The sequence below is a fragment of the Sceloporus undulatus genome, chromosome 4, assembly GCF_019175285.1.
Source record: "Sceloporus undulatus isolate JIND9_A2432 ecotype Alabama chromosome 4, SceUnd_v1.1, whole genome shotgun sequence".
Lineage (NCBI taxonomy): Eukaryota > Metazoa > Chordata > Lepidosauria > Squamata > Phrynosomatidae > Sceloporus > Sceloporus undulatus.
In genome coordinates, this window is record NC_056525.1 from 47,860,973 (window position 1) to 47,884,626 (window position 23,654).

At 40.1% G+C, this 23,654-nt stretch overlaps 2 protein-coding genes across 2 annotated transcripts in view; one reads left to right on the forward strand and one right to left on the reverse strand.

The window, feature by feature from the left end:
• Window positions 1-3,535: 3,535 nt before the first annotated feature.
• LOC121928809 (mitochondrial glutamate carrier 1-like) lies at window positions 3,536-16,259 on the forward strand. Its single transcript, XM_042464029.1, has 11 exons — window positions 3,536-3,613; window positions 5,017-5,103; window positions 6,961-7,092; window positions 7,899-8,024; window positions 8,598-8,653; window positions 10,767-10,857; window positions 11,848-11,966; window positions 13,121-13,322; window positions 13,411-13,565; window positions 13,811-13,880; window positions 14,985-16,259. The coding sequence occupies exons 3-11, from the start codon at window positions 7,073-7,075 to the stop codon at window positions 15,142-15,144; spliced, it is 999 nt and encodes a 332-aa protein (XP_042319963.1). The 5' UTR covers window positions 3,536-3,613; window positions 5,017-5,103; window positions 6,961-7,072; the 3' UTR covers window positions 15,145-16,259.
• Window positions 16,260-20,705: 4,446 nt separating this feature from the next.
• TSHB (thyroid stimulating hormone subunit beta) overlaps window positions 20,706-23,654 on the reverse strand; it is a 22,429-nt gene continuing 19,480 nt past the window's right edge. Inside the window, exon 3 of the mRNA XM_042465482.1 lies at window positions 20,706-20,930. Within this exon, the coding sequence (XP_042321416.1) occupies window positions 20,706-20,930 (225 nt within the window). The remainder of the gene's footprint in view (window positions 20,931-23,654) is intronic.

The following is a 23,654-nucleotide window of genomic DNA, read 5'->3' on the forward strand; positions in this document are numbered from 1 at the left end:
TCTTGTTCTCATTCTCTCCTGGTCAAACTAAAATATCCAATAATGTTGAACTGAGGCTGGGCTGTTCACAGGGATCTGCAGTTGCACTGGGACAAGCAGTACTACAAAGTACCAGAGTATAACTGCCTTCACTACAAACCAGGTCACTGCAAAATTTCAAAGTTACTTCTCTTCAGGAGCCCCATGACATCATATTTTGCTACATTATAGTAGACATCGGCGGGTTATAAACCGCCGCTTTGCGGCAATCTGCCACCACCACTGTTTGCTCCGTAAGGGAGCCGCTGCAGCCAAACCACGCGGCTCCGTTATGGAGCAAAAAAGAAGCTCCAAAATGGAGCTTCTTTAAGCGGCGCCTCTATGACGTCGCGAGGCACCAGGGGCGGACTTGCGACATCATAGACGCCGTGACACATGCGGACACACAGCGTCCGATACGTAAATATGGCGGCGGCCGTGTGGAACGGCCGCCGCCATATTGTACGTACAGAATACATACTAGGGTTAGGGGGTGCGGAAGCACCGCCCCTTCCTAACCCTAGTACGTATTCATTACGTACTAAATGGCGGTCTGTAACCCGCCATCCTTAACCTAAGAAGCAATATTGCTTAGTTTTGCTTAGGAATACCAACTCTTTTAATCTTATAACAGGGGTGGGGAATCTTGTTCTTCTAGATGTTGAATTACAGTTCCCATCATCGTATAAAAGGACTGATAGGAGATATAGCTAAGCAGGACATTTCAGTCTAAATCTATGTAGCAGGAAAACACTTGTGACCCAAGTTAGGAGATAATCAAACGGGGGAGAAAAGCCAGGAATAAAAGACATAGGACTTTATCACACAGGGGAAATTGGGCAAAATTGGGGGTTTAAACAGTGATTATCCCAGGCAAAATGTGAATTCACAATTAAGATTTTCACATGACGTCACTATTAAACAGGCAATAAAGATGCCAAAAAGATGCAATAAACAGCAACAAATCATTCACAGGGAAATCCCAAAAATGATTTGTTGCTGTTTATTGCCTCTTTATGGCCTCTTTATTGCCTGTTTAAATGTCTGTGAAAACCTTAATTGCAAATTTGAGTTTTGCCTGGGATAATCACTATTTAAGTCTCCGATTTTTCCTGTGTGATAGTCCATATTCCAGGCAAAGTTACGCAATCATGCTGAAGATTTTCAGACAGATCATGCTGATCCAGGACTTACCATAACCCACGAAGATCCAGGAATGCCCCAACAACAAACCACTAATGGAAAAGTCCCGGGAACAGTTTGTTACTGGAGCATATCTGGATCTTCACGGGTTAAATCCTGAATAAATGTGATGTCATCCAAAAATCTTCAGCGTGATCACGCAACTTTACCGGGAGTATACCTTTTTCTTCCCCAATTTTCCTTCATCTGGTAATCTCCTTAGTCTACACAGTCCATGGCTGGCTTTGTGATGGAGAGCAAAGCTTTCAGCAGTAATTAAAGCAAACATAACTGCTAGTCGACCATGTATTCTTCACTAGCTGAAATGCACCTGATGCTGCCCAGATCTGTACCTGATATAGCAGCTTCATTTATATACCGCTTCATACCACCTAAACAGGCTCTAAGCGGTTTACAACAGGAAACGTACCAGCAATAGCTAAAAGACCCCTCTCCAGTTCTCTTCCTCCTATAACAACATCCTGATGGGTTATATTTACCACAGACACAAAGGCATTCTCTTTTAATATCACAGATTCAGCAGAATTACAAGATTGGGTCTACGTTTGCTTGATCTGTTAGTTTCCTTTGTGATTATTTTTGGATAGTGACATCCTGAAAGCTTAAAAAGAGATATTCGTAATTCAGATTAGCATCCTTTCCAATACCATAAAAGGATTTTTCATGGGCATTTATTTCATTTGAACTGAACATTAACAAACAAGTCAAATGTTGTCAAAATATAAAGATTTGGGCGAAAAACGAATAGACAAAATGTTCAGAAACGGATGACATTGTAAAATGGGCAAATGAGTATGAAGTCAATGTCTAGTGGGTTTGTACTGGTTCTGAGCCAAGGACAACTGGATACCTACATTTCACTGCCATCTACCCTGCAGGACTAGGCTTTTTGTACACTATTAAATACACAGTGCTGGGCATTTTAAAAAGCTACAGCCTGGACCAAAATATTCAGGGAGTGAGCAACTCAGACGATGCTTTTATGATGACATTGATCCAAAAAAACACTGCAGAAATAATCCAGTTTGAGACTGCTTTAACTGCTCTGGCTCAGTGCTAAGGAATCCTGGGAATTGTAGTTTATTGTAGCACCAAAGCTCTCTGACAGAGAAGGCCAAATGTCTCACACAACTACAGTTCCCAGAATCCCCTAGCATTGAACCAGGACAGTTAAAGAAGTCTCAAACTGGATTTTTTCTGCAGTGTGTTTTGTACATAGTCTAAATCAGTAGTTCCCAAACTTTGGCCCTCCAAATGTTTTGGACTTCAGCTCCCAGGATTCCTGAATACAGCAGCTTCGTATAGCAATAGCAGCTTCATTTATATACCGCTTCATGCCACCTATGCAGTCTCTAAGTGGTTTACAACTGTTAGCTAATTGTGCTACTGGGAGTCAATGTCCAAAAATACATGAAGGAATAAAGTTTGGGAAGCGCTGGTCTAAATAAATAAAGATTGAAAGTTGCAGAGCAAGAATATCTGGAGAACCACATGTCATCAGTTTCGGGCTAAATGAACGCCTGGAGGGTAGGGCAAAAAAAATGAAATGCAGAGATGTAGGATGGGGGACACCTGGCTGAATGAGACAACATGTGAAAGGGATCTAAAGTCCAAGTAGACCACAAGTTGAACATGAGTCAACAGTGTGATGCAGCAGCTAAAAAGGCCAATGCGATTTTAGGCTACATCCAAAGATGTATAGCGTCTAGATCAAGGGAAGTAATAGTGCCACTGTATTCTGCTCAGGTCAGGACCCACCTGGAATATAGTGTCCAGTTCTGGGCAACACAATTCAAAAAGGATGTGGAGAAAGTGGAACATGTCCAAAGGAGGGCGACTAAAATGGTGAAGGGTCTGGAAACCATGAAGCCCTATGAGGAACGACTTAGGGAGCTGGGGACGTTCAGCCTGGAGAAAAGAAGGTTAAGAGGTGATATGATAGCCCTGTTTAAGTATTTGAAGGGATGTCATATTGAGGAGGGAACAAGCTTGTTTTCTGCTGCTCCAGAGAATAGGCCATGGAGCAATGGATGCAAGCTCCAGGAAACGAGATTTCCCATCCCAAACTCAAACTGTGCTCTTTACTTTAAGGGAGGGTTTGGACTTCAGCTCCCAGAATCCCAGACGATCGGCCAACATGGCTGAGGCTTCTGGGAGCTGAAGTCAAAACACAGTAAGAGCTGCACCGACCGCCCCTTCCTCACTACTGCTGCCATGAGGGAGAGCCAGCGCCGGCCCGCCATTGGACGAGCCGGAGCAGTCTTGACCAATCGGAAGGCGCCTTTGGCGGAGGCGGGAAAGAGAGAGAGAGCGAGGACAGGTTATCATCCATCACTCATCATCAGAGGGAAAGGGTTCTTCTTGGAGCTGGAGCCTCGTTGGGAAGCAGGAGGTGAGGAGGGAGCAGGGGATTTGAAGCCTAAGACCGTTGATCCTCCGCAGTGGCCCCGAAGGGAGGGGCCGTTTTGTGTCTCTTGCTTTTATGCCAAGGCATATTAGTGTTATTATTACTATTATTACTACTACTATTCAGAGTAATATGGAATGTGGAGAGATCTTGTAGCACCTTTGGGACTCACTGAAAGAAAGACATTGGCAGCAGGAGCTTTCCTAGGCTTTGAGTCTACTTCCTCAGATGCATTTGGGGCTGAGGAAGTAGACTTTAGGCTACAAAAGCTCATGCTGCCAGTTTCTTTCTTTCAGTTGGTCTCAAAGGGCGCTGCAAGGTTTTTAAAAAGCGGGCAGTATGCATCCTTTGCCAACTGGTAGAATTCAAAGAGATAGCCGGGTGAGTCTGTAGAATCAGTATGTAGATTGTAGAGGGATCTTGAAGCATCTTAGAGACTCACTGTGAAGGAAAGGAGTTGGCAGCAAGAGTCTACTTCCTCAGATGCATTTGGACTTAATTCTATGAAAGCTCTTGCTGCCAACGTCTTTTCAGTCAGTATCAATGGTGCTACAAGATCTCTCTACATATTATTTTTTATTATTATTATTAGTATTATTATTATTTGTGCTTGCATGTCCCAGGGTTTTTGTGGCCAAGTGGGGATTTGAACCCTGGTCTCCAGAGTCCAACACTCAGACCACTTGCACCGCTGTGCTATTAACAGTCTGCAGAGGGATCTTAGAGCAGCTTTGGAGACTGACCAAAAGAGAGAAGTTGCTACTAGCATGAGCTTTTGTAGACTTGAGTCAGCTGCATTTGTTGGAGTAGAAAGCCAGGGACAGACCTATATATACAGTATGTGCCATTGGTGTGGGAGGATTTTGAACTTGAATTGACATTCTGACACACTAATGGCATGAGAAATGTAATTTGAGCAGCCTTGCCTGCCCTATAAATGCTAGAATAGGGAGTGGGGATTTTTATGTGTATCACTATCGCCAGGCATGCAGATCAGGAGACTTGCCAAGAAAATGTGGCAGCTATAGAGTGGTATTCAGGGTGTATGTGGCTTTGAGTTGCCAGGCAGTTTGTTGCAGGAGTCACCAGCTGCAGTCCAGTGCTAGGAAATACTGAAGACAGCAGCAGGGGGCACTGGAACAAGTTGTCATTATTGTGTGTTGTCTAGTGACACCAACCTACTGCCTGCAATCCTACCCACAGCCTTCTCAGTTGCAGCCCCAGCAGGAAGCCAGCTGATAAAATGCTGCAGAGAAAGGATCTGCAGCAACAAGTTACCAACCTTAATCCTTGGTGCTATTATTCTTCCTTTCATCATGCTTGAATGCAAGGAATAAGATTCCATGTATATTTGATATGATTAGTGGTTTTATTCCTTGTTTCTGTAGAGTGAAGCAACTGGCAACTCAGGACTAAATCTTAGAACCAGTACAGAACATCCTCAGTAGCTCAGTTTCAGGATTTCACAGATACAGGTTTGGATTTCATTTTATTTATTTTAGCCATGCTGTTAAGTTTTTTAATTATTTTGCAGGTGTGATATCAGGAAAACTGAAATAAATTTGAGACTAACAAATTCTGAACTGTAAATCTCAATTAAGTCTTTGAATAATTTGGAAATTGGTTGTTGTCGTGTGCCTTCAAATTGTTTCCAGCTTCTGGATTAATTGATCAAAAAGGTAGAACTGCCCTAAAAGCACCAGATCTTATCTGATCTTGGAAGCTAACCAGGGTCAGCCCTGGCTAGTACTTGCATGGCAGACCGTCAATAAATATCAGGTGCTGTAGGTTATATTTCAGAAGAAGGAACTGGTAAAACCACCTCTGAGTATTCCTTCCTACGAAAACAATATGAAATTCATGGGTTAGCCATAAGTCAACATACACACACACATATACACACACACACACACACAAAACCACATTTATCATTATTGTCCTTAGGCAAGAGCACTTATGACAACTATACCAGCCTTGTGCAAACATAAGGGTGAATGAAAGCCTAGCTTTCTTTCTAATTTCATTGCCACTCTGTAGATTTAAGGGGACTTTTTGAAAATATTGCCACTAACATTTTTCTGTAGACAGCTATCTACATGCCTCATCAAATTTTAAGCTAATAATATGTCATCTTTTGTGCAATACACCCAGCAGTGGAAACTCTATCCCAGGATTGGTCTTCATTTCTTGATGGCTTGCTCCTTTAACGCAGCAGCATGAGCGTGTGCCTCATCGTGGGCACAGGAAATTCCCCGTGACTAACCTGGCAGTCCAGTGATCTTGTCATTACTCTAACATATTGCATCATTTCGAGTCCATAGTCTGCATTTTCAGTGATTTTCCACTATTGAGAGTACATAAAATGTAACTAGAAGAAAATAAACTCTGGGATGGCATCTACTATTAATAGACCTGTGAAAAGTCTACAGGCATTGTTTTCCTCTTCACTGACAACTGATCTGACCAGTTGGTGTTGCCAGCAATTCTCCATTTGTTGCAAAGGAAGGGGGGAAACATATTGAAGCCACCAAATGCAATCCTAAGCATGTTTATTCAAAATGTCTTGTGCTGCAGTTGTGTGGGGTTTAGTAAATGACCCTAATAACTGTGCATTGGATTGCAACCTCTGTGGGGTTCGTGTGTGCTCATGGAAAAATATAGTTTAAAAATGTAGAGTTGGATATAATTTAGAAATGTCTAATTAACAATTTGTAACAGGACTGGTAGCAGAAGCAGAATTTCCTGCCCCATACTTCAAAGCACTACCTCCAGCTCCCTAAAACTGAGGGATCCCAACTAATATAGTGAAGGCAGACAGTATCCCATAACCATCTTCCATGAGCCACAAAGCAAATTATAGTTCCACATCAAAATTACAGTTGGCCCTCTGTATCCATAGATGCTGCATCCACTGATTCAACACTCACAGCCTTGAAAATATATATTTTTAAAAATCCCAAAAGCAAACCTTGATTTTACCATTTTATTTGAGGCATACCATTTTACTACACCATTGTATATCATGGGACTTGAGCATCCATGAATTTTGGTATGGGAGGGGGGGAGCTGGAACCAAATCCTGGAGATTACTGTTACCACTGTAGTAGTTCTCAGTTGCCTTTTTTCTTATGGCATAAATTAATCATCTAGATATTATTAACAGATGATGACACTTAGTGTAATAGTAGTGCTAAGGGTATTCTGACTTGTCATACTGAATTTGAGAAGCTGTCAACTTTTTTAAATTCTTGTATATTCAAACAGCCAATGAGACAGTTGTGGGTTATATATAGAACAGCAGATGGGTTTTAAAGCTTCATTTCACTCCACAGAGATTAGACAGAATTGTCTCTTCAAAGAACCAACTTCTCACCACTGGCAGCTTGTTATATTTTCTGACCAAAAAGAACTTGGAACACTTCTCCCTTTGTGAGCCTAAAGAAGATGGCTGAGAAACAAATTAGGTATGTGCCTGGAGCAAGATTTTAAAAGTATAGGGTTAAATGTAATCCAAATCCCAAAAAATTAGATCCAATGAATGGATTTTGATAAACTTCACTTATGTAAGTGTCATTGATTTCAGTGAGTCTCTTCTAGTTAATAACATGGGATTTAACCTATAGCGAGCCTCAGTTCAGATAGTGGAAATCATACTGTAGATTTGGAGATCAAAGTAGACAAGAAATGTTATAAATTAAACACATTAAAGGGTGTGTTAAATCCTGATGAAACAGAACAGTAAAATGTGAAGGGGTGTTTTGAAGTAATTAAAGTAATTACAGGATTGGAGGCTTAAAAAAATTAACTAGAAGCTAACAACATTTTAACATGTGAATCTCTGATGGTTCAGAACTGTGTTTTTATGAAGGTGGGGGTCCATTGAGACAGTGAGCTATAAATGTTAGGTAATTGTTGTTCATATGATGAACCCAAAGATGTCTCTCAATGAGGTATACAGTGGGTTTACAGGATATACAAATATTAAACAATGTATCATTTCCCATATCTAATTATAGTTGTAACATGTCCTGGTATTCACCAGAGTGAAGGATGATTTAGAAATGTCTTTCAAAATAAAATGAATACTACTTAGAAGCAATTTTAACAGCTGAATTACAGGGATGCTAAATGAGCAAGGAGGCAGTGACAGTTCTCAAGGGAAAGGGGGTTTGTCACACGACAAAGTTGAATTTCTGCACGACTCAGAATAATTCTGATTTTTTTTGCCTTATTTCCATATGATTTAATTGTATTTTTTTCTTTTTTTCAGTTTGCCTGCTAAACTCATCAATGGAGGAGTTGCAGGGATTGTTGGAGTTACTTGTATATTTCCAATTGATCTGGTTAAAACCAGGTTACAGAATCAAAGAGGTAGACACCAAGTTTACAAAAACATGTAAGTGGTTTTTAGAAATGAAAAATCCAAACTGATAACGATTGTGTCAGAGATTATTTTCTAATAAGAAACCCCCTTTATAGAATATATGTATTCTCAAGGATGTTATTATTTTCTTTTCTTTTTTCCACACCTGGTTCACTCAGTAATTTAGAATTTAGTTCAAATTGTTTATGGTTGTGTGGCTCTTGGGGGTCTCTGTTACTTGTCTATTATGTTTGAATCTTTCACCTTTTGTAAATACCTATAGATGTAGATACATATAGAAGCTGGAAAAATAGAGTATCAGTGTTCCATTATAATGGAATGTTTCTATAAAATGAGGTGGCATTACTGTTATGATAAGAAATATTCTGTATGGATGGTTGGGATGTCAAATAAATAACTGGTTGGATAGAAAATGAGTCTTACTTTTGATGTCTGGGAATGATAAAATTCAGGATGATGTGTTGTGTTTCATCTGCTGTAACAAGGTAATGTTTTATTTTCCCTTTATGTTTGTGAAAAATATATAATTAATGTAAATGTAATATTGGTCCAGAAATTCATAGTGTGTTGATTGTGCATCTTCAGGTTTGACTGTCTAATCAAAACGTTACGTTCAGAAGGCTGTCTTGGTATGTATAGAGGTAAGTCTTTTTTTTCATGCTTCCTACTTGGCTATGCCCAACTCAGTAACATGACTTCATGATGATACTCATTTTGATTGTAACATCTTTCATTTTCAAAGTCAGAGATTTTATCTGTAGTCTTAAATCTACTTCCCGGTTAACAAACCAGTTCATTTCTCTAAATTATTTCTAAGTACTGTAAATATGCTTAGTAGTGTGCTCTTCAGAGCTCAGAGATTTAACTCTGAAATACAAGAATATAATGTCTCACTGTGAAGTTTATGTTCTGGTACACTCTCTAGGTTCCATGTCTTTCCAGTTTACAATCAGGACTGCTGATATTGTGAGAGAGATGTGTGATCAGCCCTACCTGCAGGGCTGAATCATTCAGATAAAGCAAGCAACGGCATGGGATCATCTTGCAGATGAACAATTCCCATATGATAGAAGTTGTAGCTAAAGCAAGGATAAGCAGCACATAGACCACATGCTCTCGTGCCTGATTTGCAGGCTGCAGATCCACTTCCCCTAAAAAAAAAAATCAGATTGCAAAAGGAGAAGTATTGCTCCCAGAAATCTTAAAGAGCCATAGCTCACTTGCTCTGTACCTTATTCCTCCCCATACGGTTTGCAGAAATGGATGTAAACTTTGTGAGATACAGTGGCTTAGCGGTTAAGACGCTGACTCTGATGGTCACAAGATCAGCATGTTGAGACTCAATTGCCATGCAATGGAGTGAGTTCCTGTCACTAATCCCAGTTTCTGCCAACCTAGCTGTTTAAAAGCATGTAACACTGCAAGTAGATAAATAGGTACTACTTTGGTGGTAAGGTTACAGTGCTCCATGCGCCTCGGCATTCAGTCATGCTGGCCACATGACCCCGAAGTCATCTTTGACAATGCTGGCTCCCTCAGCTTACCAACAGAGATGAGCACTGTCCCCTACAGTCGGATACGACTAGACAATCACACCAAAGGGATGTCCTTTACCTATTGGTAAACTTTGGAGGAATTATTTTTTTTTTGGAGGGTAGTATGGGTGACCTTGGACAAGTCACACTCTTAGCCTCAGAGGATGGCAATGGCAGGCCCCCTTTGAAGAAACTTGCCAAGAAAGCCTTATGATAGGTTCATCTTATGTTCACCCTAAGTAAAAAATGACTGGAAGAGACACAGCAACAACACTAGCCTGCAACACATCCTAATGATGGAAAAATTCATATTGAACTCAGTAGCATATACCTGTGCAAGTGTGTAATGAACTTTTACTTTTGTTTCTAAGGTTACAATTCTGCAGTCACTTTCTTCGTAGTAGTTGATGTGAAGTAATAGATGTGTTATATAAATGCCTTAAGGCACTGGTTCCCAAAACTGGATGTTTTGGACCTCAGCTTCCAGAATTCTTGACTGTGGGACAAACTGGCTGGGCCTTCTGGGAACTGAAGTCCAAAACACCTGGAAGACCAAAGTTTGGGAACCTCTGCCCTAAAGGCAGCAGTTCCCAATCTGATCCCATCTGATCTTTTAAGCTAAATAGGATCACCGCTGGTTAGTACTTGGATGGGAGACAGCCAACAAATATGTTAAATTATATTTCAGAGGAAGGAACTGAAACACCTCTAGTATTCTTTTCCTATGAAACCATTATGAAATGTATGGGGTTGCCATAAAGCAGCTGGTAACTTGAAGGCATGTACATGCACAAAATAAATGTGACCCTTTGCAGTAAGCCAAACATTGTAATGTGAGTTACTGCTAAACTAAATGACCAAAAAAAGTTATAATCAAAATATTTCTTAGAACTGTGTTATTTCATATTTTGAGGTTTGTTTTTGTGATGCATTTAAATTATTAAAAATTGCAATATTTTAAATGTTTTTAAATTGTCCCATTAAATGAATTATGTACAGGTTTTATAGTGCCCCTTTAACAAGAGTCATTGACCTGAAGTGTGTTGAACATCAGCATATTTCTAATGCATCACTGAGGTTTCCCTCTCGTTGTGATTGCATCAATAGCCTTTTTCTGTCATTTCTTTCACCTAATCAGTACCTGGATCGCCACCGATTATGTTCAATATTTTAAAACATTCTTTGCATTTCAGTTAAATGTAACTATGTTTATTTTTAGGTGCAGCAGTAAATCTGACCCTTGTAACACCAGAGAAGGCTATCAAACTGGCTGCTAATGACTATTTTAGGCACCTTCTTGCCAAGGAAGGGTATGTTACTTGAGATGCTAGAGCAGTCTCATTTATATCTTACGTAAGTTAAAAGTCTGTGTTCAGACTTTACAGTTGTTTAAAGTCTTGTAATCTTTTGTGTATTTGATTTATTTATATATACCATTCCTAGATAAGGATGCAATTAAAAAATAAAACCTTATGAATGCAACAAATAGTACAGATCTCCTTGAATATGTTCATGATTGCCTTGGAAAAAATATGAGCAATAGCATATTTTGTTGCAAGGTGGCATACAATGTTACTAATTTCTTAAACTATTATTATGCACACTCATTAGTACCTGTTTCTGCTTCAGCTCAAAATTTTCTCCTACCTTAATCATCACTACCATTAAAGTTCATTTCAAATACTGTATTTTGCAAAAATTTACTATTGCATATTATAAGTTGGTGTGTACATCTATAAACACATAAGCAGGGACACCCCTCCATTAAGACTGCTTAGTAAAATATTATTTAAATCATCTTGTACTGCAAGGATTGGCAAAAATCACCTACATTCTCCCCACCCCCCAATCTTCAGCATTAGCAGATCTGCATCAGTCATAAAACACCCATTGAAGCGGGAAACAGAAGGGGGAGAAGAGATACAGAACATGGAGTGACAAATAATACTTAGATTAAATTGATATACGGACGAGAAGGAGCTCTTTGCTTCCTGTGGCCATAATTCATTCAGTTCTGTTTGATTCATTAAGTCCCTTGCTTCCCTGGAGATAACTTCTGTATGTTCATTAAACACCTATTCTTCATTCTGGTTTTGCATGTTGGAGTACTTTTATTTTTCAATTCATATACTATTTATTATTGTTTTGGTGTGCTTTTTTTTTTTTACAAAAAATATGACTTTCATATGAATAATTTGTAAGGGGAAGCCATTTAAGAACTATGTATATTTGCCTTGTTTATTTGTGAAAAATATGGTTGTAACATTCATAATAATAAATATTCTGACTTTTTATTACAGTGTAGCACTGTCATTATCAAAGGAGATGATGGCAGGTTGTGGTGCTGGAATTTGCCAGGTTATTATCACCACTCCTATGGAAATGCTGAAAATCCAGTTACAAGATGCTGGGAGGCTAGGTAATAATATGTCCTGCTTTTCTCTGTATTTTATACGCCTCGCTAAGAACAGGTTCTTAGGTATTTGTACATTGTAAGACTCATGAATAATAGTGAGTTAAAGAAAAATGTAAATTTTGGCTTAGGTTTGGGACACATTAGTAATAAGTTGCTGGCTTCTAACCAAGGGTAGAGAATAAATTAATTTTGTCTAGACCCAGTATATAAAATCATAGGCCTGTTACAGACTGCCAAAATAAAGCTGCTTCGGGTCTCTTTGGAGGTATGCTGTTTAAATGATACATGCACCCTAAGAATCCAGCAGCTGCACCAAAGCTGCACTCCAGTGCTTAGGAATGGAGTGTGGCTTTGGCGTGACTTCTGGACTCTTAGGACCCATGCATCATTTAAACAGCATACCTCCAAAGAGACCCGAAGCAGCTTTATTTTGGCAGTCTGTAACAGGCCATAGAATATATATGACTTGCTTTAACTGGTTAGTCAGGAAACTAGTGAAAGATATGCAGCTACTTGCTGACACAAAAAAACAAAAGATTCATTAGTAAAATCAGCTTAAAACTTAAACACTGAAAAGTTAGTTTCTGATATTGTCTGTATCAATGGTGACTCTGGATATTGATACTATATTCTCTCACCATCATCTGTAACTAGTCTGGTAAGGATGGTGGTGATAGAAAAGTGAGTATTGTACAGCTATTTACATAATAGGAATTGCAGTAGCAGAGCCCACTCACAACTGTTAGTCCATATTTGCCAACTTTGCCCTCTGCTATCCACATCCAAAAAGGTCTGAAAAAACATTGCCTCCTCCATTCTCCTGGGTTTTTGTTTTGTTTTTTGAAACACTGATTGCCCAGGTTTTCAGATCACAGGGGAGCCTGAGTTTGTAAAAGAGGCTGCACTCTTCAGTCATTACCTCACACTAGTAAATAGTCAAAAATAAACAGGTATGGTCCTACTCTCTTGGTCCATGAGATTATAACCTTAGAATGACCAAAGAGGTTTTATGTTTAAGTGAAATCCTTATGCTTGTGATAACAAAAGGAGTGATTTCTAAAGTTCATACTTTTTGAAATTTGTCTGTGGTGAAGGAAGGCCAAATCAGAATTTTTAGAAATTTGATGACCTTGATGCATTTTCTATTCTCATTCTAGCATCTCAGCAGCTTGTGAGCAGGGTTCCTTGTTCTGCACCTGGATGCAAGCTTGTATATGTCAGCTCTGTTCAAACTAGAGCCTACAATGTAGGACCTGTGGTGCTTCCAAGGAGGATATCAGCTACCCAGATAGCCACTGAACTTCTGCACACCCAGGGTATTAAAGGACTCTATAAGGGTCTTGGAGCCACTTTGCTGAGGTAAGGATGATGCATCTTCCTTGCCTTTTTATTCCCAGAACAGTTTTTCATACAACATTTTGAAAATGGAATTATGTTTGTTTTCTAGGGATGTCCCATTCTCTGTCATCTATTTCCCACTGTTTGCCCATCTGAACAAAGCAGAACAGGATTCTACGGAGCAGAGATCACCTTTCTTTCGTTCTTTTCTTGCTGGTTGCATGGCTGGCTCAGTGGCAGCTGTGTCCGTCAATCCTTGTGATGGTAAGAGATGTTATATGTCCACACCATTCTCAGTAATTTGTCCTCATCTATACAGTAGTAAAAGGACATAATAATCTTTATGAATTCTTGGAATTTGTTTTTACCTATTGTGGGCTTTTCTGCAAATAATGTTCCAGTATAACACATCAGTTTAGTTGTAAGAAGGAGGTGCAGTGTGTTGCAAGCATGCGTTCTGAAAGTTGCTTGCATTATTCTTCTAAACTATCACTACTTCTGTTTTGTAGTTATAAAGACTCGCCTTCAGTCAATGGGAAGAAATGAGGAAAGCTATAAGGGCATTATTGATTGTGCAAGGTAAAAGATAAAAAGTCTCATTGTACTGTTAATTACTTGACCATTCAACATGACTGTATAAGCAGATTTAGTATGTTACATGTGGAAGAAGTATGCTGTATGGGAAGACATTAAAGTACTTTTACACATTCATGTTAGGCCCTTTGACATGATCTTCAGACAGACTAATGTAACTGCCCCAAGCACCTATCAGTCATATACAGATGTCTATGAACTCTGGTAAAATTAAGAGAAAATCATTGTCCTTGAGCCTAAAGCTGCAACATTTGAAAATTATTTTCCATGTGATTTAATGAAGAATGTGCAGCATTGCCATGAAAAGCCTGCATGTAGTTAAGCCCAATATCATAGGAAGCAGCTGTCAAATGGTTGTGGGCTAAAGTGTTGCCATATGAAAACAATTTTCATCAGCTTTTACATGGAGTGATTAAAGTCTGAATTGGTTGTAAACATGCTGGAATTGTCACCAGACTTATTTTTATTTTTATTGGATAAAATCAGTTTCAGCTTCAGGAGGGGAATTGCTTGTTCAGTCTTTTGGCAAGGGCATACAGGTTGAGCACCCTCAATTCGGAAATCTGAAAATGTCCCAAAGCTAAAACGTTTTTCTGCCAGCCACCTGCTTCTTCCTTTGGAATGGCAGTTGTGACACTCCGTTCGTCACTTAGATCCTCAGTCTCTCTCCAGTCTAGTGTATCATTCAGAACATAAGTAGCGAATGAACAAAATGTTAGATTGGAGAAAGACAAACAGACAGAAGCACCTACTGCCTTAGAAACAGAGGCACGCAGCTAGTGGCAAAATGATGTGAGGTTGCAGAGAGACTGAGGGTCTGTGAAACGGCTGGAATCCAATCCTTTTTTCTTTCTAGCCTCACAAATATGGTACAGTTATGTACTTTGCTGTATTCCAAAATCTGAAAAAAATCCCATCTTCCAAAACACTCCTGGACCCAAGTTATATGGACAAGGGATACTCAACCTGTATCTGAAACAATATTTGAGATAGACATAGTAATGCTGAAATTATTTGTAATATCTTCATTGCACAATTTTGTAACTCTATATATATTGGATTTTTTCTCTTTCTGTTTCATTCTCACAGGAAGATATGGATAAAGGAGGGTCCCTCAGCTTTTCTGAAGGGGGCTGGTTGCAGAGCACTAGTCATTGCACCTCTTTTTGGTATAGCCCAGGTTATTTACTTTATTGGCGTTGGAGAATTTCTTATTGATCTATGCCAATACAGAAGACTTTCACCATAGACTTATTTTCATTCATTGGATCTCCTTGAATAGCTCCACAAGAATGACCAGTTACAACCAGAAGAAAACTATGGCAGCTCAGATTGATTTACAAGCATTTTTTTTCCTCAGAAATTTGGACACAAAGCTAAAACTGCTATGCCTGTGTTGCCAGATTTTGCAGGCTACATGCCTAGGCTAGACAGTTTTCTAGCAATAGCATTTGTTCCTCTTTTCTTGGGATTTTAGTCAAAGTTGTGATATAAGGGCAGATATTTGTAAATGTAAAGTAGAACCATGTCTTCCAGCTTTGGCGCTGAAAGACTGATGCCTCTGAGCATGAAATATCAGTGGCTTCTTATTGAGCCTAGCCATGAGGGTGAGTGGGGATTTTTTATTTATTTATAAATGGAGCAAGAAGAAAAATGCTGACCAGTTTTTTTGGGCCAAATCTTTTGGAATCGTTGAGAAACAAACTGGACAGTTGTGACTGGGGTTCTACAAATGCAATCAGTCCATCCTGCTTGCAGTCTTTTCAGCTATATTATATAGCTAATAATATACTATAATATTATTGAATAAAATTATCTGTGCTGTTTTACTTACCAAAGGTAAACAAGGGAACAAGCTTTGTAATTTTTATACATATATTTTTATGACTTTATGTAGTGTAAAGAATTTGGTTCCTGTGGTGACTGCTAAACACAGAGCAACATAAAACAACACATATATTATATGCAAAGACAACTAGGTAGCCACTCCAAAAGTTTTGCATATGCAAAGTTCAGATATAAAGAGCTACCAGTCCAAAGATTCTCAGATGTTCTTCAGAACATATTATACAGTAGTTCTGCTGAGAGTTGAAAGGTGTATCTTGCTGTTTAACACTATGTGTTATTCAGCCACACTGCTAAGCAGTTTTTCTTTTCTTTCTTTCTTTTTTTTTTCTTTTTTTGGCTATTGTACCTAAGTTTTATTATAGCTTTTACTGTTCATAATGAACTATAGAATTTTCTGTTACTGGACTCATCTGAGAGGCTGTCTTCAACTATAGACATGATATTTTGTGAAAAATTTTAAGCTGGTTTTGGAGGACATCTTAAATTGTTCACACTTCTGTCCTTACCCTGCCACAATAAAAAGGCTCAGATTGGTATAACAACAATCTACTTGTGTGTGTTTTCTTTACTGAGCCTGTGTGAAATGTTCTTTGCCATTTATGTTCTTATTCAGGACTTGGGCTGGATGCAGGTAGGATCTATTTTCTTAACCTTAGTTGTTATGTTCCTTGAAAATGTCTCCAACATACAGTTACCCACTTTGTATTTTCTTGGTAACATTTAGTCAGAGGTTTGCCTTTGCCTTCTATTTACGGTGAGAGTTTGCTTGCCCAAGGTCACCTAATGGGCTTCCCTATCTGAAGGAGGATTGGAATTTTAATCTCTATCATCCTACTCCAATTTTCAGACCACTGCACCATACAGGCTATCTGTATCCTCTTTACATTCTGAAAAAAATCCATAAGTAACTTGCTTGATCAGTTCAAATAGAGCCAAACTTTTGAAAGATCCAGCTTATTCACTGAAAGTCTATTAAGCAACCATTAGCACTTATTGTTACTGTACTTAGCAAGAGCCCAACAGATTGAAGAAGTGTTTCTTACTTCCTGTCATACCATGAAACTCAATGGATGAAATCTCATGGCACCACATGGTGTAATAGTTCTTTTGTCAAGCCTTCCCCCCTGAAGAATGAAGCTGTGTATTCTGTTGCCATTGATTCTCTGCTTTACCCTTTGAATGATTGTGTTGTAGTTTTTAGTGTTATATATTGTATATTTGTAATATGGATTTTTATGAGGTGTGTTGTACTTGGTTTTATCGACTGTAAACCGCTTTGATCTTTGGAAAAGCAGTATACAAATGAAATTTATTATTATTATTATTACATGCAGAACTACACCACATCATACTCAGCACCCCCTCAGACTCACAATTTAGCTACTGCAGCTCACCCTCCCCATAGTCATTCTGTGGCTGGTGGAGAACAGGGTGAATGGAGAAGCATCCAGCCATGTCCCCTTAGCCAAACACAACATCACCTGCTGAAGTCTGCCAGAGTCTTCCAGAGGTCTGAGGATGTGATCATTGTATGTCTGAGGACAAAGGCCTTTCCTCACTACCATCTGCTCTCCACCAAATGTGGAACAACGGGATGGGGGGGCAGTGCTGTAGAGGTTAAACCAGTAATTCCCAAAGTGGACGGTACTCCCCCTAGGGAGGGGAAAGAGGGCAGCAGGGATCTGTCAGTCAAAGTATTGGTGTGAAGGAATGAAGGAACCAGCAGCCTTTGGGACCATGGTAGGGATGAAGGTTGCATTAAATTTCTTCTTAGTGTTCCTTAAAACCACGAGACAGCCTCACTGATCTTTTCATGTGGTAGTGTCTCCTACACTTTGCCCACACAAGATCACTGAACTACATTTTTCACTGGTGGTGGCAGTGATGGTTGGGAAACCTGTGAAGCTTAACTCAGCACAGCACACACACCAGCTGCACCCCTCTGCCCCAATGAAAAATGTTTTAGAGTCTTTCCTCATCAAGGAGAAGCTTCTCTCTTTTCACTTAGTCACCTTGGGAACAGCAGCTGAGCAGCAGCTAAGAGGCCTTTAGCCCCCACTGGCCTTTGCTGGAAGGATGGCATGAGTGAGAGGCTCCTTGGTTGCTATTCAGCTATCTGTTCAATTGCTCCCTGAGTGACCAGGTAGAAAGCAACTGAGATTGGTTACTTTGAAATTGCAGTAGAACACTAATAACAAGAAATATGCATGCAGGAGAAGGGGGGGCACTAGGGTCGTTGCCCAAGACAAGGGAGCAGTGGCTGAAAATACTTTGGGGACCACTGAGTTAAACAGTCCAGCAGAGGCTTTGGTCAATAATACCAACCTTTACAATTCCCAAAAACAGACATGTGCAAGGTGGACTTATACCTGTGTATGCCACTAACAGAATGCCAGCCAATCTGCAAGCATATTGTTCCAAAGACTTATGTGAAATGGCATGAGCTGATTACAGCAGAGATTCCCCATACTTCACTATCCCATGTTAAGGTTTTGAAAACTGATAGCAAGACCAAAATGTTACCCATGCTGCTCCATATATAAATTTTGGTATAAATGATAACCCTTGGATGACCCCTGGCCAGACTCCTAGCCTGTCCGCCATTACTGGCAAGGCGATAGGACATGTACACCTCCCCTAGGGGAACAGCCACATTAACATCTTAGAAGGTCTGGGAAGTCGCATGAAGGGATTATCATAGGACCAGGAAGAGCAAATATTTGCCTTCCCTGAGGCTCTTGCCCCCTCCCCAGGTCTGTTGTCCGAGCAGCTTAAGACCACTAAGACAATCAGACAGGGACATCCAGGTGAAAAGCAAGTAATTAAACACCTTTGTTCTCACCATCAAGCACCTTTGCCAGAGGCAAGATTTTGCCTATAAATATCATCAGATTTGCCTGTTCACTGGGCCAGTCTGGATTTCAGGGGGAAGCTCTGTCCCCCTGAACCCTGACCTGGCTCCTGGCTCCTGATTCCTGGCCAGTCATTCCATGGCTGAGCCTCATGCCATCCTCATCATATTCCATTTGGATTCCTGGAGGGAGTCTACATTCTGGTACGTATCACCCCAGTGATGCCTAAAATCCTATTCCATGCTAACCTATGCTTTTCCTGAGCCTTGTATGTGTGTGTGTATGCTAGTGAATTGCATGTGTTTTTCCCCTTATAAATAAATTGGTTATTAATTCTAGAAGTCTGTCTCAGCTCTATTTATTGGGATCCCCTGTTCTACTCCATATACACATCGGGAGGGCGATCTCGGTGGACTCTTGTAGCCAGCCCCTCTTGCAATATTTGAGCTAACAATAATAATAAAATTCCCCTACAGACCCTTGGCTACAAAAAGAAGAAGATTCTATAGACAAGAGCAAACAATCTAAAAGAAAGTGAAATGGTCTAGGACTTAAAATACACAAAGAAGTCTTTTCAGATTACTTTTCTGCAAACTTTCCGACAGAAGCAAAATCACAAGAATACAAATCACAGAGTTTTTGCTCCTGGTCTTGAATTTAAGAACATCCTTATGAGTGTCCAACAGAAAAACATTCTGGTAGGTATAAATACAGTACATCCTTCCTCTTTTGCATCCAGATGCACATCAAGTCAGTGTCTGTAGACCCTGTATTATTCCAGGAACAACAAACTGGAACCTTAAGTAATGTATCACGGGTATTTTTTTGTCTTGCACTCCCAAGCAACAGTATAAACTAAGCCCTTTATTGAGTTCACTTTGTAGGAAGGATCATTTGAACTTACTACTGTGTTCAGAAGTTATGCCAGCAGTAATGGCTGGATTTTGATGATTGTGCAAAGTAATCCTACTCACCAATGAATAAGGGCAGTGTATATCATAAAATAAGCTCAAGTCCCATTAACTCATAATGTCTAGTGTGGGACCGGTGGTTATGCTTTTGCCAGATTTTGAGCTGGTTTCTTTTAATTCCATCCTACTGAAATAACTGGGAGTGAATTTACTGCATATGCTTCACCTCAAGCATAGTAATGAAACATATTTTGGGAAGATAGAAGTCTAAGGCTCTGCAGATACATGATTATCCAACTTGTCTATCATCCACAGAACACCTTGGATAAATTGGCCACACATTCCTGCCACTGTGTTAGGAAGGCTTTCTTGTGCCAAGACATCTGCAATATCATACAATTCTTCACCAGCTTTCCCAGAAAGCTGAGGATCTCTCCCAAATGAACACAAGTGGCATTCTTTAAGCAAATGCTAGCTCTTTATTAGATAGTCATATTTCTCCTTGTACCAAAGAAAACTAAGTGCACAGAGACATCTTGAGATGAACTAATTTATTACTGTATATTGCATGAGCTCTCACTAGCAAGTTGCATTAGTGGAAATATTGACTTGGCTACAAGTGCTCATGATGCCATCTTAATATCACAACAGTCTTGGTTGCCATCATTATTACTCTTTGATGTGCTGGTGATGTTTACAACCAAGCAATGGCATAAAGCACACTGATATGGCCTTTTTATTTTTGCAGATGTATCATTATGACTTTGGGGCTCTCCAATTAAGGGAAGAAAAGAAGGGACAGAACTATCTCCTTACTCTTTTCTCTTTCTCTGTGGAAAGGAAGAGTTAATCCACTGGAACAAATCCACAGGGTTGAGTATCTTTCCCTAAGAAAATGCAAATTGCATGATTTTGCAGCTATGTTCTCCTTTGAAAATACATAGGCATACATGCAAAATTACAAAACTGCTGCATGCATTTGCTATTACAACTTATTTTTCTGTCTGTGAATCCTCAAAAAGGAAAAAAGGAGCCAATTTTGTTTCATTTTGGAAAATAACTTGACAGAACAATATTCGATGTGCTGCCTATTTTATTCTTGGCTGCCAATAATTTGCTATGTGTCATGAGCTGTGTGAGAAAAATGGGGAGTGGGGAGAGGCAAAGGACTTTCTAGGATTTTGTGGCTTATGTAGCTTCTAGGAGACAGTGCAATAACCAGTGTGGCTTGCCTCTTGGATGCAATCACTATAGTCGGTATTGCATTTCCCACACTTGCAGCTCATTGCCACAGGATAGGTGTAATAGGAGACAGCATGGTACTGACAGCCAGGGATCATCACGGTCCTGTACACCATATCCTTGTAGGTACACACTTCCTGGGACAGGGCACTTCGGGGCAGCAGCTTCTTACCATTACTGTCCTGTAAAAGAATGCACAGTAACTGTTATTCCAGGTCTCTACTAGCTTTTGCTGCTATGTTCCTTGGAGACTTTTCTCACCTTAAAATAATCCTATGACAGGCTGGTAAATTGGTGTTCTCAAAAGATCATTCAACCTGCCCATTCCCCCTTTGTCTTCAAAATGCTCAGACATCTATAGATTTATCATTTTTATAGTTAGTCTGTAGCTGTACTGCATACTTCATTATCTGAACTGATCAAGAGACTTTCCATTCCTTCCCAGTCATCTACTCACTTTTTCAAAACTTGTACTTTGATACACTAATGTTCTTATTTTTCCTTCATACATATTTCATCTTTCAGCCAGGCTCACTTCCACATAAATCTATTGAGAGGGGGTTTGTCACTGATCTCTGAAGCTGAGAGAATGTTTCAGTGGGTTTCAGTGACTGAGAGGGGATTTGAACCATGTTCTCCCAGAGTTCTAGTCCAGACTTGAAACCACTAGACCATGCTGGCTCTCTGTTTAAACCTAAACCCGTTTAAATCTAAGTTATTTCTCCAGTGCACAGAAAGCAATCTCTCAGTTTTATCTGGCTAGTTATTGTACAGCTGAAAAAAGAAAGGCCCTTTATTCCTGGGATAATTTTTGACCCAAGATGAATTTTATCACTGGCTCCATCGTGGCAGTAGTGGCAGGAGTAGATATATTTGTCTTCCACTTGTAACTCTCCCATGTTTTCCCACTAGTCCTTCTTCTCCCTGCCCTTTTAAGGAGGAAAAGATGCAGTAGCTGCACAATGTCTTTTGACTAGTAATGCTCAGGACCAGTGTTGCCAATTTCCAAGATTTTATCCAGAAATTTTAAAGTTTTCCCATGTCATTTCCGGGATTGCCAAATTTCCGGGAAAATTCTGGGAAATTCAGCCTTCAGGGAAATTCAAGCTTCCCACCCAAAAAACCTGGCCAAAAATACCTTCCAGCCAAAAAAAAAAAAACCGCCAGACATACCTGAAGTCCCGTCCCCATTCTGGGAAATTTGGGGGGCAATCTGGGAAGCCAATCAGGGAATTTCCTTCGAGGGTGATTGGCAACACTACTCAGCACCATCTCTTTGGAAGCACCCTGAGTCAAGACTGAGCGCATTCACATCCATGCTATAATGAATTTATGGCCTTCAGTTCAGCTCCCAGCTTAGTTACTTGGAGTGATTAATAGTGGAAGAGGCAGTGAGCAAAACAAAATTCCAAGATAGCTGTGACTTTGTCAGGGGATCTTTGGATCTTAAATGATCTAGAAAGGCCTGTATGAATGGGGTCTTATCAGGCCCATAGCTAGGCCTTTAGGGACCCTGGGACAGAAAGTAGGGTTCGGTAGGGTGGAGCGTTTGCATGCTCCCAAGTCCTACCATGCACCGCAGGTGCCATTTTGGCGCACCACCATTTGGGGCCTCCTTTGGCTGGGGGCCCTGGGGCAGTACCCCAGTTGCCCCAGCCTAGCTATGTGCCTGGGTCTTATTTGAAATGGGGAACTTCTATCACCTGTATTTAGCATGATCAGCGGTCAAGGACTATGAGAGCTGTAGCCTAGATTTCTGAATATATTTCCAACTCCTGTTTAAGTTGCATACCAAAGCAAAATGGAAGTATTCAGCTTCCAAGAATTAGCAGAAGAAGCCACTTTATTCTGAGTCAGACCATTGATCCATTTAGATCACAACTGTCTGCATTGAGTGGCAGTGCCTCTCTAGGATTTCAGAAGGATGCTCCGCATTCATGCCATTTGGGCCCTGTTTGCATACAAGATATATACTGTATCACTTATTCCCAAAGTTTCACTGTACTTCATGACAAACAATTTTTTTTTAAAAAAAAAGTATAATCTCTCATGTGGGGCCTCTGTTAATGTTTATTATCACAGACCCATCAACTTCTGTTGGTGTTGTCAAAAGATCATTCAACCTGTCCCTTCCCCTTTGTCTTCAAATTGCTCAGGCATCTTTTGATTTATCATTTTTACAGTTCATCTGTAACTGTACTGCATGCTTCTTTATCTGGACTGATCAAGAGACTTTCCATTCCTTCCTGGTCATCTATTTACTTTTTCAAAACCTACCTTGATAAACCAATTTTCTTGTTTTTCCTTCATCCATGTTTCATGTTTCAGCCAGGCACACTTCCACCTAAATATTACACAGGAAGAACTTCCTGGCAATAAGATCTGTTTGACAGTGGAACGCAGTCGCTCAGAGAGTGATAGAGTCTCCTTCTTTGGAGATTTTTAAACAGAGGCTGGATGGTGGCCACCTGTTGGGAGTGCTTTGTGTATTCCTGAATGGACTGGATGGCCCTTGTGGTCTCTTCCAACTCTATGAAGATTATCGCACTGCGTTCTGAGAACGTTCCATATCATCACATGATGAAAGCGTTCCTGGAACGGATATTACCGCATTAGAAATCAAAACGTGATCAGAACGTGATCAGAACGGAAGTTTACCGCACTGCAATTCCTTTTTCTTGAAACCGTTCTCAGAACGGTTTGCTGTATTAAGTTTTGTGGGCTGTCTTCTGATGACGTCGCCACTCAGTGGTTGGACGGCTCGGGAGAGGCGCTGCCCCCAGGAAAGAGGGAAAAGGGAGGCTTGGGCCATGGAGCTCGCCTCTCCTGAGTCCCTCGGCTTACTGAAATCCCTCACCTCCCTTCCCCATAGGAATCAATCCAAAAACGGAGCTTTAAAAGAGCAG